Source organism: Geotrypetes seraphini, chromosome 3 (genome assembly GCF_902459505.1).
Source record: "Geotrypetes seraphini chromosome 3, aGeoSer1.1, whole genome shotgun sequence".
Lineage (NCBI taxonomy): Eukaryota > Metazoa > Chordata > Amphibia > Gymnophiona > Dermophiidae > Geotrypetes > Geotrypetes seraphini.
In genome coordinates, this window is record NC_047086.1 from 129,931,092 (window position 1) to 129,946,147 (window position 15,056).

A 15,056-nucleotide genomic window follows, 5' to 3' on the forward strand; every position below is an offset into this window, starting at 1 on the left:
ACTCAGATGAAAGTTTTTTATGCCGATGATGTGGATGGTGGTGGCTGAGCTTGTGTGTGCTCACCAGTAACCTGAGGCTTTTCCTTTCATCTAGAGTAGTGGTCTCAAACTCAAACCCTTTGCAGGGCCACATTTTGGATTTGTAGGTACTTGGAGGGCCTCAGAAATAGTTTATGTCTTATTAAAGAAATGACAATTTTGCATGAGGTAAAACTCTTTATAGTTTATAAATCTTTCCTTTTGGCTTAATAATAAAAGGAGCTCCATATCCACCATTCTAAATATTAATGAACCCTTACATCTTAAAATTATTATTATGGACAACATGGTCTCACGTATTCTATGCCCGAACCCAATGCTCGTTTACTTAACATCTTATTATTATTATTATTAACATATTATTATTCTAATTATTCTTGGCTATTAAAAACATCTTGCACTGTTGGAAGGACTTATCTAAGATAGAATACATTGTATGGTGGAAGACTGTATGCATAACCAAGAAATTTGAAAGTGTAATAGCTGAAAAACATCATTCTATTAGTTCTTTTCTCAAAGTATGGAGACCTGTTCAACTTTATTGTGACTTGGACTGTTGACATAAAACTATCTCAATGTAATACCAATGTAATATTTATAAAATATATTTAGAGTCACTTCTTGTCAGTTAATTAAGTCGCTTGGGATGCTCAGTATGATGCTCATTGGGAACTCTCTTTTATTCTTTTCACGTATACTCTCAGCTGAAATTATATGTACCGGCCCTGCTGGATTTGGTTGACATGAGACAGTGGTTGTATTGACTTATAAATAATACTATCTTCCCGCATATTAACTGTGATACGTACAACTAGCCTGTTTCATGTATAAGTTATCTTTTGTATATTTGCATATATGTATATTTGCATATTTATAATAATTATTTGTATACTTTGTATATTTATTTTGAAAAATAAAAATTTAAATGAAAAAAAGTCTTAATATTAATATTGTAATTTATAGCTAAAGAGACATATGATCAAGAAACTGTTTTATTTTACTTTTGTGATTCTGATAAACATACCGAGGGCCTCAAAATAGTACCTGGCAGGCCACATGTAGCGCCCGGGCTGTGAGTTTGAGACCACTGATCTAGAGTGATAGCTTGACACTTTAGTGGAGTGTTGCATTTTTGTTTGATTGTGTGTACACATATGTACGTACGTGCCATTATTCTGGTCATTTACATATATTATTGGCCACTAAATCTTGGTTTGTCTTTTTTTTTTCCCCAATTCTGTATTCATTTTTAATATACTTACAATATGTCTTTAATAGTGGAGTGGAGGAGTTGCGTAATGGTTGTGCCATGGCTTGAGAACCAGGGGCCCAGGTTCAATTCCCACTGCAGCTCCTTGTGACTCTGGGCAAGTCACTTAACCCTCCATTGCTTCAATTGCAAAATAATTATTTGTATACAATCCCCCTCTTCTACTAAACTGCGCTAGCGGTTTTAGCACTGGGAGCCTTGCTGAATGACCCACGCTGCTCCCAACACTCATAAGAACTCTATGAGCGTCAGGAGCAGCGCAGGCCATTCAGCACGACTCACCATGCTAAAACTGCTAGCACGGTATAGTAGAAGAGGGGGGAATATGTAAACCACTTTGATTGTGCCCACAGAAAGGTGGTAGTTCAAATCCCATTCCCTTTTCTATAGAATTTTGCATGATCTCTCTCATTATATCTAGAGGCTGTGATGGAATAGGCTGAGTTGGATTTAGTAGCAATTGCATAGATGTGGTTCAGGGAGGGGCCTAATGGGCCCTGATTGGCCTAGGCACCTAAGGTCCCTCTCGTAGGAGGGGTCCTAGGCACTTGGGCCAGTCAGAGCCTTAGGCCTCTCCCTGGTGCATCCCAGAATACACTGGGAAGGCCCTGCCATTATGAAGAGGCAGGCCTGCCGGTTCGAGGGAGTGGGTATCCTAGGGTTGCCAGATTTACATTCATAAAATCTGGACCCCTAGACCCCAAAACATCCAAATTAGACTTAGACATCCTATAGAAAATACCCCTCTTAGGTTTCTGTATAGAACAGGCTCCTACCATGCAGTCTTGAGCACCCTAAGGCCCTAACTGACCAATCACAGCACACGTTTTTTGAAAAAATTAGATACGTCATTCTAAGGTACTGGTCTCACACCTACAGAGGTGCATAGTGATACCTACAGACACGTAAGACAGGTAGAGGCATGGTATGCACTGTAAATTGCTTTATGCGTCCATACGCATCACTATGCATCTCTGTAGGTGCAAGACTGGCACCTTAAATGTAGGCCTTTAAAATGCTGGCCTATATTTAAGGGTCCTGTATAAAACTGTAGGCCTGATTCTACAATGCGCGCCTAGCTGTTGATTGACAACCGCTCTGCTGCATGCCTACAATGTAGGCATGCTAAGGCACTGTTTTTAGATTCATGGCCTAAATGCAGGTGCCCAGTTATAAAATTGTCCTTTATGTGAATATAAATTACTAGTATTTTAGCCCGTTACATTAACGGGTGCTAGATATGTATCTGTCTGTCTGTCTTTATTTCTGTCTCTCTCTCCCTCCCGCTGTTTTTCTTTCTGTCTGTCTCTTCCCTGGCCCCCTTTGTCTTTCTGTCTTTCTGTGTGTATCTCCCTGCCCCTGTGTCTTTCTTCTTTTCTTTCTGTCTCCCTTCCTCCCGCTGTCTGTCTGTCTTTCTATCTATCTGTCTCTCTCCCTGCCTCCTATGCAGCAGCATTTCTCTCCCACCACTTCTCTGTGCAGCAGCCAAAGCAGCATCCCTCCTCCTCCATTTCCCTCTCCCCACACCACTTCCCTGAATTGCATTGAATTTTGACGTCATCATCCAGACTGCCAATTTTAAAGACAATAGCAATTGTATTCAACCTTCCAAACAGATATTAAGCAAAACTCAGCCAGCCTTAAAGAACAGATAACCCAGAGATACCAAGTCACGCGCATTTCACTGCCCTCACAACCCAAACAGCTCTCTTCAGCCAAATTCAAAGCTCGTGGATTGCTCTGCCCACGGTCTGGCATCTCTTCCTCCCATTCTCCTGAGTCTCACCGTCTGCGGCCTGACTTCTCTTCCTCATTCTCAAACGCCCCATCCAACGTCCTACCTACAAACCTGTCTCTGAAGTTGTGTGGTTTTCAGCAGTGCATTTCAATGTCACCTGCATCATTTGGAGGTGTTCCAGTTGGCAAAGTCAGGTTTGGGGAGGCAACAAATTTAAATGTTCAGTACCATGTGTATTTTTGTTTTGCTAATAAAAGTCCCCCAAAGAAAATGTAGGATTAAATTCCCACAACATATTTTTGGCATCGTTTTGCTTTGCTTGTTGGTGCAATCCCAGTGCATAAAAATGCACTCGCAGGGTGCGCACCACTGCTCAACGCTTATTGCCACTTAAATGTCGTTACTAAACTATTGAGGAAAATTAAGCATCATGATTTCTCCAGTGTTATCACATAACTATGCACTGAGCTCATTAACATATCAGTTTGAAGAGACACTTAACCAACAATGAGTCAGCTTTGAATGCTGTTAGATGACCTTGTGATTGCATATGAATCACTTAAATTACAATTGAAGCTGCTGAATATAAACACGAGAATTTTTCAAAATGTTTTGGGTGAAATGTACTGAAAGTTCCCCCCCCCAATTTTAGGATGATTCTTTAAGTCTTTTCTTCTATGTTGTTTCTGCTGCGGGAACACCAAAGACAGAAGACTAATCTACTGCAAACTCAAAGGAAAACCAGTACAGCGGAAACAACAAAAAGGCGGGCAACAGTCAGACACTTTGGTTCTGATTCTATAAATGGAACCTAACTGCTAGATGCTGTTGAGTAGAACTGTTAATCATATGCTAGGCTCCAATTATAGAATGCATGGGGTGAAGGAAAAGGAGAATTCGACAACCAGCACTAGCCACCGGGAATGTTCTAGTGGCAACTGGGGAAGGGAACAGGGAATTATTATTAAAGCTAACTGGACCGTTTCAATCGGTGTTCTTCACTATAGGACCTACAAGTGTGGCCTCCTCACTTTTTCCCTACACTTTCTGCAGAGTCTTGCTGCTAGTACTACATCCAAGTCAATTGTATTTTCTACCTTTTCCATTCATCTTTTTGAATCCCACAGTATTCTTATGAGACTGAGAGAGCAGTATGGAAGTCTGGGCACTATGCATGTCAAAATCATTGAAACAGAGAAACAGAAACATGATGGCAGATAAAGGCCAAATGACCTATCCAGCAGTAACCATTATCTCTTCCTCTCTCTGAGAGATCCCACGTGCCTATCCTAGGCTTTCTTGAATTCAGATATAGTCTCTGTCTCCACCACCTCTACCGGGAGACTGTTCCACGCATCTACCACCCTTTATGTAAAAAAGTATTTCTTTAGATTACTCTTGAGCCTATCACCTCTTAACTTCTTCCTATGCCCTCTCATTACAAAGATTCCTTTCAAATGAAAGAGACTCAACTCATGCGCATTTATATCACATAGGTATTTAAACGTCTCTATCATATCTCCCCTCTCCTGCCTTTCCTCCATAGTATACTGTTTGAGATCTTTAAGTCTGTCCCCATACACCTTATGACGAAGACCACACACCATTTTAGTAGCATTCCTCTGGACCGACTCCATCCTTTTTATATCTTTTTGAAGGTGTGCCCTCCAAAATTGTACACAATATTCTAAATGAGGTTTCACCAAAGTCTTATACAGGGCCATCAATACCTCATTTTTTCTACTGGCCATTCCTCTCCCTATCCAGCCTAGCATTTTTCTAGCTTTCGCCATCACATTTTCAACCTGTTTGGTTACCTTAAGATCATCACACCCAAGTCCTGCTCTTCTGTTGTACACATAAGTTCTTCATCCCCTAAACTGTACCATTCCCTTGGGTTATTGCAGCCCAAATGCATGACCTTGCATTTCTTAGCATTAAATTTTAGCTGCCAAATTTCAGACCATTCTTCAAGCTTCGCCAGGTCTTTCTTCATGTTATTCACATCATCCTGGGTGTCTACTCTATTGCAGATTTTGGTATCATCCGCAAAGAGGCAAATCTTACCTGACAACCCTTCGGCAATATCGTTTACAAAAATGTTAAAAAGAACAGGCCTTGAGACACACCACTGGTTAACATCCCTTTCCTCAGAGCAATCTCCATTGATCACTACTCTCTGTTGCCTTCCAGCCAACCAGTTCTTGACTCAGCTTGTCACTTTGGGACCCATCCTGAAGGCACTCAGTTTATTTATTAGACGTCTGTGTGGAACACTGTCAAAGGCTTTGCTAAAATCTAAATGCATCACATCTAGTGCACTCCCTCTATTGACATGTGAAGCCATGTGAAGCCATGTGAAGCCAGAAGAGAACAGAATATCTGCTCCTGAGGCGGCAATTCCAAGAAACCTCTGGAGTAAGTATAAGGGGGGGATTCTTTTTGAAAACTGCAAGATCTGGGATTGAAAGAGAAAAAAAAAAATAAAGAGATGTAAGGCACCTGGCTAAACTCTAAAATCAGCTATTTACGCATCTGTGCCAAGTCTGTTGAATGGCTTTGACTCAAATCCCATATTCATGCTGACTTCATTTATTTCAAATTCCTCCTGACCTCCTTCCAATTCGCTTTCTCACTTGCCAAACAAGATTACTACACCCACCTGACTGACTCTCTCAGCTATAACCCTTGCCACCTCTTTGTCACATTGAGCTCTTTAATCAGAGTCCCCCTACTTTTAACCCCTCTGTCATTCTCCCCCCAACAAGGTTCCCAAAATTAATCTTGGGTTATCAACTGAACCTCCTCCTTCAGACTGCTCTACCAACTATCCCTCGTCACTTGCCACCTTATCTTCCTTTCCTAAATTTCTGAGGAGGAAACTGCACAGTTTCTTTCCTCCTCCAAACTCACCACCTGTTCCTCTGATCCCATCCCCACCCATTTACTTACCACTATCTCTCCTATTGTCAACCCCTCTATCTGCTAAATCCTCAACCTATCACTCTCCACCACAACTGTGTCAAGTGCCTTCAAACATACCATCATTACACCATTCCTCAAAAAACCCTTGCTGGACCCTATCTGCCTTCTCAACTATGGTCCTGTCTCCTTCCTCCCCTTCTTATTCAAGTTACTTGAACGTGCTGTTCATCGCTTTTGTCTTGACTTTCTTTCATCTCAAGCTATCCTTGACTTACTTCAATCGGGCTATCACCCTCTTCATTCTACAGAAACTGACCTTACAAAAGTCTCCAATGACCTGCTCCTGTCCAATCCAAATCCAAAGGCCTCAATTTCATCCTCATCCTTCTAGATTTATCTGCAGCTTTTGACACAGTGAATTACCACCTACTCATTGAAACGCTGTCCTCGCTTGGATTTCAGGGCTCTGTTATCGCATGATTTTCTTCCTATCTTTCCCACTGCAACTTTAGTGTATGCTGTGCTGGATCCTCCTCCATTGCTATCTTGTTGTCAGGTTGGTGTATCTCAGCGTTCAGTCCTGGGACCACTTCTTTTTTTCCATCTACACTTCTTTCCTTGGTGCTCTAATCTACTCCAATGGCTTTCAATATCACCTCTATGCTGATGATTCACAGATCTATCTCTGTATACCTGAAATCTCGACAGACATTCAGTCTCGGGTTTCAACCTGCTTGTCTGACATCACTACCTGGATGTCTCACCGCCATCTAAAATTAAACATGGCCAAGACTGAGCTTCTTATCTTTCCACCTAAAGCTGTCTCTCGTCTTCCCCCATTCTCTCTCTCTGTAAACTGCACCTGTCTCGTCGGCTTGTAATCTTGGGATAATCTTTGACTCATCTCTCTCCTTCTCTTCACATATTCAACAGACTGCCATAACCTGTCATTTCTTTCTCTACAATTTCACTAAAATCAGGCCCTTCCTTTCTGAGTACACTGCCAAAATCCTCATCCATACCCTAGACTACTGCAACCTGTTTCTCACAGGCCTGCTGCTGGCTGGCTGACCGGCCGGAAGATTTAATTTCAGCAAGGAGGTAGGTGTGGGACAGAGGAGAGAGAGAAGCACCATCCTGTGGGGGGAGGAGGAGCGTTGGAGGGAGGGAAGAAGAGAGAGCGAAAGAGAAACACCCTTGGGGAAATGATTGGAGGAAGAGAAGCACTAAATAGGTTCAGAAGATGGGAAGGAGGACCAAGGAAATGGGTGAAAGGTGAAGCAGAGAATGAGCGAGACTGGTGAAAGGTGGGGGGTTGGGACAGGAGCAAGACTAGTGGGAGGCAGACCAGAGGTGGGGCTAGGACATGCCCAGGTGTAGGGCAGGGGCAGGGTTATAAGTCTTCTTTTTTTACTTCATAAATATGGGGGCAGGACTGGTGCATAACAGGTGGGGATGGGTGGAACTGGGTGGGTTTGGGGGCAGGTCTTGGGGTCCAGATTTTACTAAAGTAAAATCTGGCAACCCTAGACATGGAGAAGCTGAGTCATACAGAGAAGTTTACAGTGGAGGCCCATAGGGACATAGTAGAGAAGTCCCACTTCCAGTCTGGCAACTTCTGTGCTGCCATGGAGGGAAAAAAATAAAATCTGATTTATCTAAAAACAAGGGACTCAGAGTGATTTAAACAGACTGGAGAGGCTCTGGCTTGCTTAAACTGCCTGTTGCCACCCAACCGCAGATATTCAGTGGCACTATAAAGGACAGTACTGATGAACATTGTCTCTGACCAACCCCCCCCCCAAAATGAGGGCTGGTCAGGGGTGGGCCAGGGAGCAGTGTTGGGGAGGAGCTGGGGCTTATGTGGATGGCGGTGATATTCAGCCGAGGCCCACAAAAGCTAAGCAAGCGAATTAACTCACTCATTTAGCTTATGTAGGACCTGACTGAAAATTGGACTAGGACTCACTTAAGCTTATTTAAAAAAAAAAAAAAATTTGAGTCCCCTCAAGCAGGTGTTTATAGGTGAAAACTACCTGTGGACTTTTATACTCATTGAATATCACCTTCCCCCCCCCCCCCCCCCCTCGGCAGTTGTCAACGTTTTTATAAATACTAAGTTATTCCCTGACATTTCGTGCCAGGCCAAGCCAGAGCACTTTTAATGAATATTGGAGGATAATTCTGGGTGACCTGGCCACCTTAAGCTTATTCTGAGCCAGCCAATATTCAGCAAGGCCCACTTAAAACAGTTGTGTAGACCAGACCCCCAGCTGAATATCGACTGAGCCCGTAAAAGCTCTGGACAGCCAGGACACCCAGAATTATCCCCCAGTATTCAGTGCCAGTGCCTGGACTTGGCCTGGCATTATCAGAGGACAATTTAATTGACGATCATCAGGGTTAAAAAAATGAGTGTAAAAGTACAAAGCTATATAGTTTTTACCTATAAACTTGACACCTCTTTTAAAAAAGAAAGCATGCTGTAAATGCAATTCCTTTTTGGATAGGACTCTCATGTATCGAGCAAGTAAACATCAGTCTTGGTTAGGTAACTACATTAATGGAGCTAAGCTGACCTATGGCGCCTTTAGGAAAGAAATTAAAACTGCATTGTTTGATAGATTTATCTCTTAAACAGAAGTTACACTAAATCTAACAATTTTTACGATGTCTATTCTTGAGTAATATGCTGTACTTTTATAATTTTATTGTCCAGCTCTCTTCAGTGTGAACCGCCTAGAATTCATCTGATTATGGCAGTATAGAAGAATAAAGTTATGTTATACACGCATTTTCTGTGAAAATTACCAACTCAAAACACACATTTAGACCTGGGTAGTTTTTGTGAAGAAATTTATGTGCTGTTTTTAAAATGAAAACTATGCCCATCCCATCCTTTTCTCCACCCTTCCCACCAAACCCCAAAGAATGCTTCTAATGACTGGGCAAAACTGTGCATTCAGAGCTTATAAATATACTTTAACTCACATATTGGAAGAACAATTTAATAGAATAACCTTTATACCTTTATGCATGAAAGGTCATAGTTATGGTATGCCTGTAGATAGATTTTCATTTTTCTTTTGATACATAAACCTTGGGGTTCCTGCCATTTATCTTCACCCCCCCCCCCCCCCACACACACACACACCATGTTTTGGCCAGAATGACTTTCTGCAAGTCTATATGATACAGAATCATCCCAAGTACTTGTACTACTGAATGGAATTCTGCAACATCTCCAGTGGGTAGCTGAGCGGAGGTATAAGCCTTGAGAATATTTTTGCAAATCCCAGCTACGTGCACCTCACCTGACTCACCTCACCTGCCCACACGAATACTTCTTTTTAATACTGCTAGAAGTATACTTGCTGAGGCAGCCACATATTTCTATCCACATTTGGAAAAGGGATGGCAGGCAGTTTTCAGTCAGATCTTTATTCAGCTAGTGTTACTGAAAAATTCTTCTCTGAGTTTGGCAATCAAATTATGGGCACAAGGGGCTCCTTTTACGAAGGTGCCTTATGGCCTTAACACGTGGAATAGTGCGCACTAAAATGCTGCGTGCGCTAGCCGCTACTGCCTCCTCTTGAGCAGGCGGTAGTTTTTTGGCTAGAGCGCGCTAATCCAGTGCGTGCGCTAAAAATGCTAGCGCACCTACGTAAAAGGAGCCCAAGATGAAATGGAAGGGGCAACATTTGTCTAAGGAAACCCCAACATACTTTCAAGACACAATGCAATGAAAGAAATGCCTCTGCTGTGGCTTCTTGAATTGCTAAACCATGGAATTCCATCAGCAAATGCTAATCTGAACAGATCTGGTCCATTCCCTACAAAGCATCTGAAATTATTGCATATAGCTTTGTATTAAAAAGAGGTTATTTGTCCTGCATCCTCACAAGTTACCATATATACTAGAATATAAACTGAGGTGACCTTTTTACCCCCAAACCGGGGGTTTATACTTAAGTGCCCTGCCAGGCTCTGCACCCAGCCCCATCCCTCCCTCCCTCCCCTGAAGACTTGCAGGCCTCCCTCGGCCTGCTGTAAGTCCTAGTTTTCCAGCAGTGGGCCGGGACAGAAGGGATTCCTCCTGCCTCGGCTGACTCTGTCACATCCCACCTCCCTCCCGCCTACCAGACTTTTATAAAAAACCTACCTTTAAAGCCCTTGTAGTTCAGTGGTGAACCAGGGCAGCAGCAATCTTACTATACTCCTGCCCCATGCAGAGCTGGTATCTGAAATGACTGCTTTAAGTTCTTGTAGCAACCTTGTGAATTCCCGCGGTCTACCCATTCCATTCCACTCCACTCATTTTATAGACCTTGTTGTTCTTGGCCTCAAGCAGGAACTGAAGATTTTAGCAAGTTTACAGGGAAAAGCAGCATAAAGGCAAATTCTTTCCTTGGAGAGCCACAAAGGTTTGGACAAATTCCTGGAGGAAAAGTCCAAAGTTTGTTATTAAAACATGGGGGAAGCCTCCGCTTGCCCTGGATCAGTAGCATGAAATGTTGCTACTCTTTGGATTTTGGCCAGGTACTAGTGACCTGGATTGGCCACCGTGAGAATGGGCTACTGGGCTTGATGGACCATTGGGAGATTCATTGACTGCATGGGTTAAAGACTTGCTTAGTGGCAGACTTCAGAGGGTGGTAGTAAATGGTACTCCCTTGGAAATGTCGGAAGTGACCAGGGCCACAGGGCTCGGTTTTAGGTCCGATACTATTTAATATCTTTGTAAGGGACTTCAAGGTAAAATTGCGTTATTTGTGGATGACGCTAAACTATGCAACATTATGGGCAGCGCAACCGAGCCCGACAGCACGACCATGCCAGACACTATGAGGCAGGACCTACTTTTACTGGAACAATGGTCTAATACTTGGCAACTGAGTTTTAATGCCAAAAAGTGTAAGGTGATGCACCTTGGTAGCAATAACCCCTTCAGAACATATACCCTGAATGGTGAAAACTTAACAAGAACCATCGCAGAACGGGACCTGGGTGTAAACATTAATGAAGATATGAAAACTGTCAATCAGGTGGAGAAAGCTTCAGCCAAGGCTAGAGAAATGCTAGGTTGCATCTGGAGAAGTTTTATCAGCCGTAAGCCTGAAGTCATAATGCCGTTGTACAGGTCGATTGTTAGATCTCATCTGGAGAACTGTGTTCAGTTTTGGAGGCCACATTATCAAAAGGATGTGAAAAGAATGGAGTCGGTTCAGCGTATAGCCACCAAGATGGTTTCAGGACTTAAGGATCTCCCATATGAAGAACGTCTAAGCAGGCTGAAGTTATATTTTCTCGAAGAACGCAGAGAAAGGGGTGACTTGATAGAGACATTCAAATATCTTGAGGTGGAGGAAGATATCTTCTTCCTTACGGGGCCCACGGCAACAAGAGGGCATCCGCTCAAACTCAAGGATGGGAGATTTCATGGTGACATCAGGAAATACTTTTTCACCGAAAGAGTGGTTGATCGATGGAATGGTCTTCCACGTCAGGTAGTTGAGGCCAGTAACGCACTCGACTTCAAGAGATGATGGGATAAGCATGTAGGTTCGCTCTGGGGAAATGCTTAAAAAGAGGGTTCTTGTTGAGGAAGGGATTCTTGGAGTGGGTTCGCTCCGGGAAATTCTTAGAGGGAGGGTTCTTATTGAGGGAGGGTTCTTCGAGTGGGCAGACTTGTTGGGCCGCCGGCCCTTTCCTGCCATCATACTCTATGTTTCTATGTTTCTATTGGTCTGACCCAGTAAGGTTATTCTTATGTTCAAACATCTGGCCTGTTTAAAAACTTGTATGGATGTGTACATGGTTAAAATCTTCAAATTGCTGCATATACCCCTGGATTTGATACAGATTGCCCAAATTTGAACACGGATTCAAGATCTGTGCATAATTAGTCAATTGGGCACTATGAATCAATTAATGGAGCTAAAAAGCATTAATTGGCAGCAATTAGGAGTGACATACAGAACTGCCTTACAACCTGTGCTTTTATTTATTTGTTTATTGGGATTTATTTACTTCCTTTATGAAGACATCAACCAAGGTGATATACAGCAGGTATAGTTTAACATAAAGCTTACAATTTTGATAACAGCATAACAATAGTAAAATGCCCACATATAATCATAAAATACAATCAATGAGGTAAACTTGAAAACAGCAAATAGGACATATACGTTTAACAGCACTACAGAAAAGCCATACAATGAATATATGTTAAATGCCAAGTAGCCGAGGGGCCAGGCACATTTGGGCCTAATAATTTCTAAAAAGGGAAAAGACAAGGAAAGGAGAGGGAGGACCAGAGAATGACATGGGGACAAATTTGTCCACCGTCCCAGTGGGATCTCAGTTTCCCATTCCGTCTCGTCCCTGCCCCATTCCTACAAGCTCTGTTCTCATCTGCACAAGTCTTGAACACTTTAAAAGGCTTGATATTTATTTTTCTATACTGTTCTCCCAAGAGAGCTCAGAATGGTTTACATTAATTTATTCAGGTACTCAAGCATTTTTTTCCTGTCTGTCCTGGTGGGCTCATAATCTAAATGTACCTGGGGCAATGGGGGGATTAAGTGACTTGCCCAGGGTTACAAGGAGCAGTGTGGGTTTAAAGCTACAACCCCAGGGTGCTGAGGCTGTAGTTGTAACCACTGCCCTTTTATGTGGTTACAATCAAAGCGGTTTACTTATTATACACTGATCTTGTTAGGGTTAGGGTTTCTAGTCCCTGAGGGCTGGATTCTCTAAAGTTACTGTGCATTTAACGATGACACTAAACCATCGTTAAATGCATGTATTTTACCGCTGATTATCAAAAATGGCTCACCGTGGTTTTTCAGTGCTTTCTAACAGCCTATGATTGTACAGTGCAAATGTAGTATAATGAGGTCATTAATATTAAAATTACCTTTTCAGGCAATTCTCCAAAAGGAACGAGGAATCCTCCATTTATGAGGAATTGGGGCTATTTACTGGCAGGGCCTGAGCTCTCGTAGCCTTACTTTCCTGTCAGTGCCTGCTTACTGATTGGCTCAGGCACTGACAGGAAAATAAAGCATCTCCCAGTGCATCCCACCAACATGAATGGTCCTGGGATGCACTGGGGAGGGGGCCTAAGGCCCTGAATGACCCTGGCGCCTAAGACCCCGCCTTCTATGGTAGGGGCCTTAGGCAACTGGGCCAACCAGAGTCAGGCTCCTCCCTCCTAGTGCATCCCAGGGTGCACTGGGAAGGTACCTATGGCCCTGTGGCCTAGGCATCTAAGGCCCCTCCCAAAGCCACTAGGGGGAGGTGCCTTAGGTGCCTGGGACAATCAAGGCCTCAGAATGTACCAGAAAGGAAGGCCCACCATTTTGAAGAGGTGAGCCTGCTGGTCTTCAAAAAAGGTACTGGGGTGGGGGGGAGGGGGGGTCAGAGGAAGGGTTGACAGGATGGTCCTATAGACCAGCAGACTTGATGTGGTGGGGGCTGTCCGTGGGGGTGAAGCTTGCTATCAGGGGGAATTTGCTGGCATGGAGACCCCCCTACCCTGTGGCAGAAAATAAATTACCCTGATGTCAGAGATATGTAGGGAAGCTTTTAGCATCGGAGGGGGGGCTTTAAAAAAAAAAAATAAAAAAATAGTGAAGCTCTTGTGTTTGTGTTGTGCACACACAACAGCTGTGCCTATTTAAAAAAAGCAGCCCCTGCTCTCCTTGCTTGCCGGTTCAGGCAGGAAGAGCAGGGGCTGCTTTTTTTTTTGACTGGCAGGCAAGAGGAGGAGCTGTGCTAGCAATTTTTCTTCTGAGCAAATTCCTCCCCCTCTTTACCAATGATTTTCTGCACATATAGCATGAATATAATTTGAATGCTGTTGTGCTGAGAATTGCCAGTAAAACAAAAATCGCTCCAACCATGGTATTTTTTTGTACCATGGTATCAGAGCTTAGAGAATCTGGCCCTCAGTTCATAACTTCAGGAACACTTTAATGAAGTTTCAGTAACAGAGCAGAAAATAATAGCATGCAGTTTATTGTTTTTTATTTATAAGCCATTTCGATAAGAATGTATCTGAATGTTGTCTCCTTTTAAAATCTACTTCAGAGATATTAGAAAGCGACTGATCCAGATGATGCTATTGAAATCCCTTCTCCAGGTAGGAGACAGTGAATTTAATGACACACATTAACACAAGTTTAGAGGAATCAGAACTACAAGTCCATGTATATAATAGCACAGAATCCTGCGAAAAGGAATCAGATGGTAGCCCTGTTGTATTGGATTTATTTATCGGAGAACTAGACTTTTATTGACTCACCTTTCTAGAAAAACCTCAAGGCTCTTACTGCCTTTTGTTTGTGTGAGAATTAATAATCTGGTTCTTTTCCATTTCTCTTTCTCCTCCAAGGATATCCCCACAGTAGCTTTTCTCAGTTGAGAGTCTAGTTATATTTTGGTGCTTTAAAAAAAAATTATATATATATATTTGTAGACTTCATGCCCTCAGAGCCTCTTTAGCTTCCTACCTATGTTTTATGACACTTTTTTTTCTACCAAGGAAATCCTGGTAATTGCATCAGCACCCGTGGAAGAGGAATGAGACCGAAACATTGACCACACAATAGAACAAAGATTATATTAATTTTTTTATTTTGTGATCTTTTCCTGTGCCACAAGGGGACCAGATATGGTATCTGTGCAGCTAGCAACAAAAGTTAAACTAACAAGGAGAGAGAGAGAGAAATAAAAATATAATGGGTAAAAACAAAGGGAAGTGAGGAATAGAGGAGCAAGACTCAAGTATTGGAGTTTTGGGGCAGAGAGCCAAAGGCATTATGGAATAGGTGAGTTTTAAAAAGAGACTTGAATTTAGTGAGGTAGGTTTCCAGTCTATGATAGGGAAGGGAATTCCAAAGCTTTAGGCAAAGGAAACTAAAAGCAGTTCCACATGAGATGCACCCCCTCCCCCCCATTTGTAGTTGCACATTATAGTATTTAGGTGCTAATGCCTGGATACTCTAATTCAGTGGTCTCCAAACTCAAACCCTTTGCAGGGCCACATTTTGGATTTATAGGTACTTGGAGGGCCGCAGA

At 42.7% G+C, this 15,056-nt stretch overlaps 1 protein-coding gene across 5 annotated transcripts in view; it reads left to right on the plus strand.

The window, feature by feature from the left end:
• Positions 1-15,056, plus strand: part of EFR3B (EFR3 homolog B) — a 341,904-nt gene that overhangs the window by 288,561 nt on the left and 38,287 nt on the right. For all 5 annotated transcript variants that reach the window (XM_033939929.1, XM_033939928.1, XM_033939931.1 and 2 more), the window contains one exon: positions 14,067-14,118. In XM_033939929.1, the coding sequence (XP_033795820.1) occupies positions 14,067-14,118 (52 nt within the window). The remainder of the gene's footprint in view (positions 1-14,066; positions 14,119-15,056) is intronic.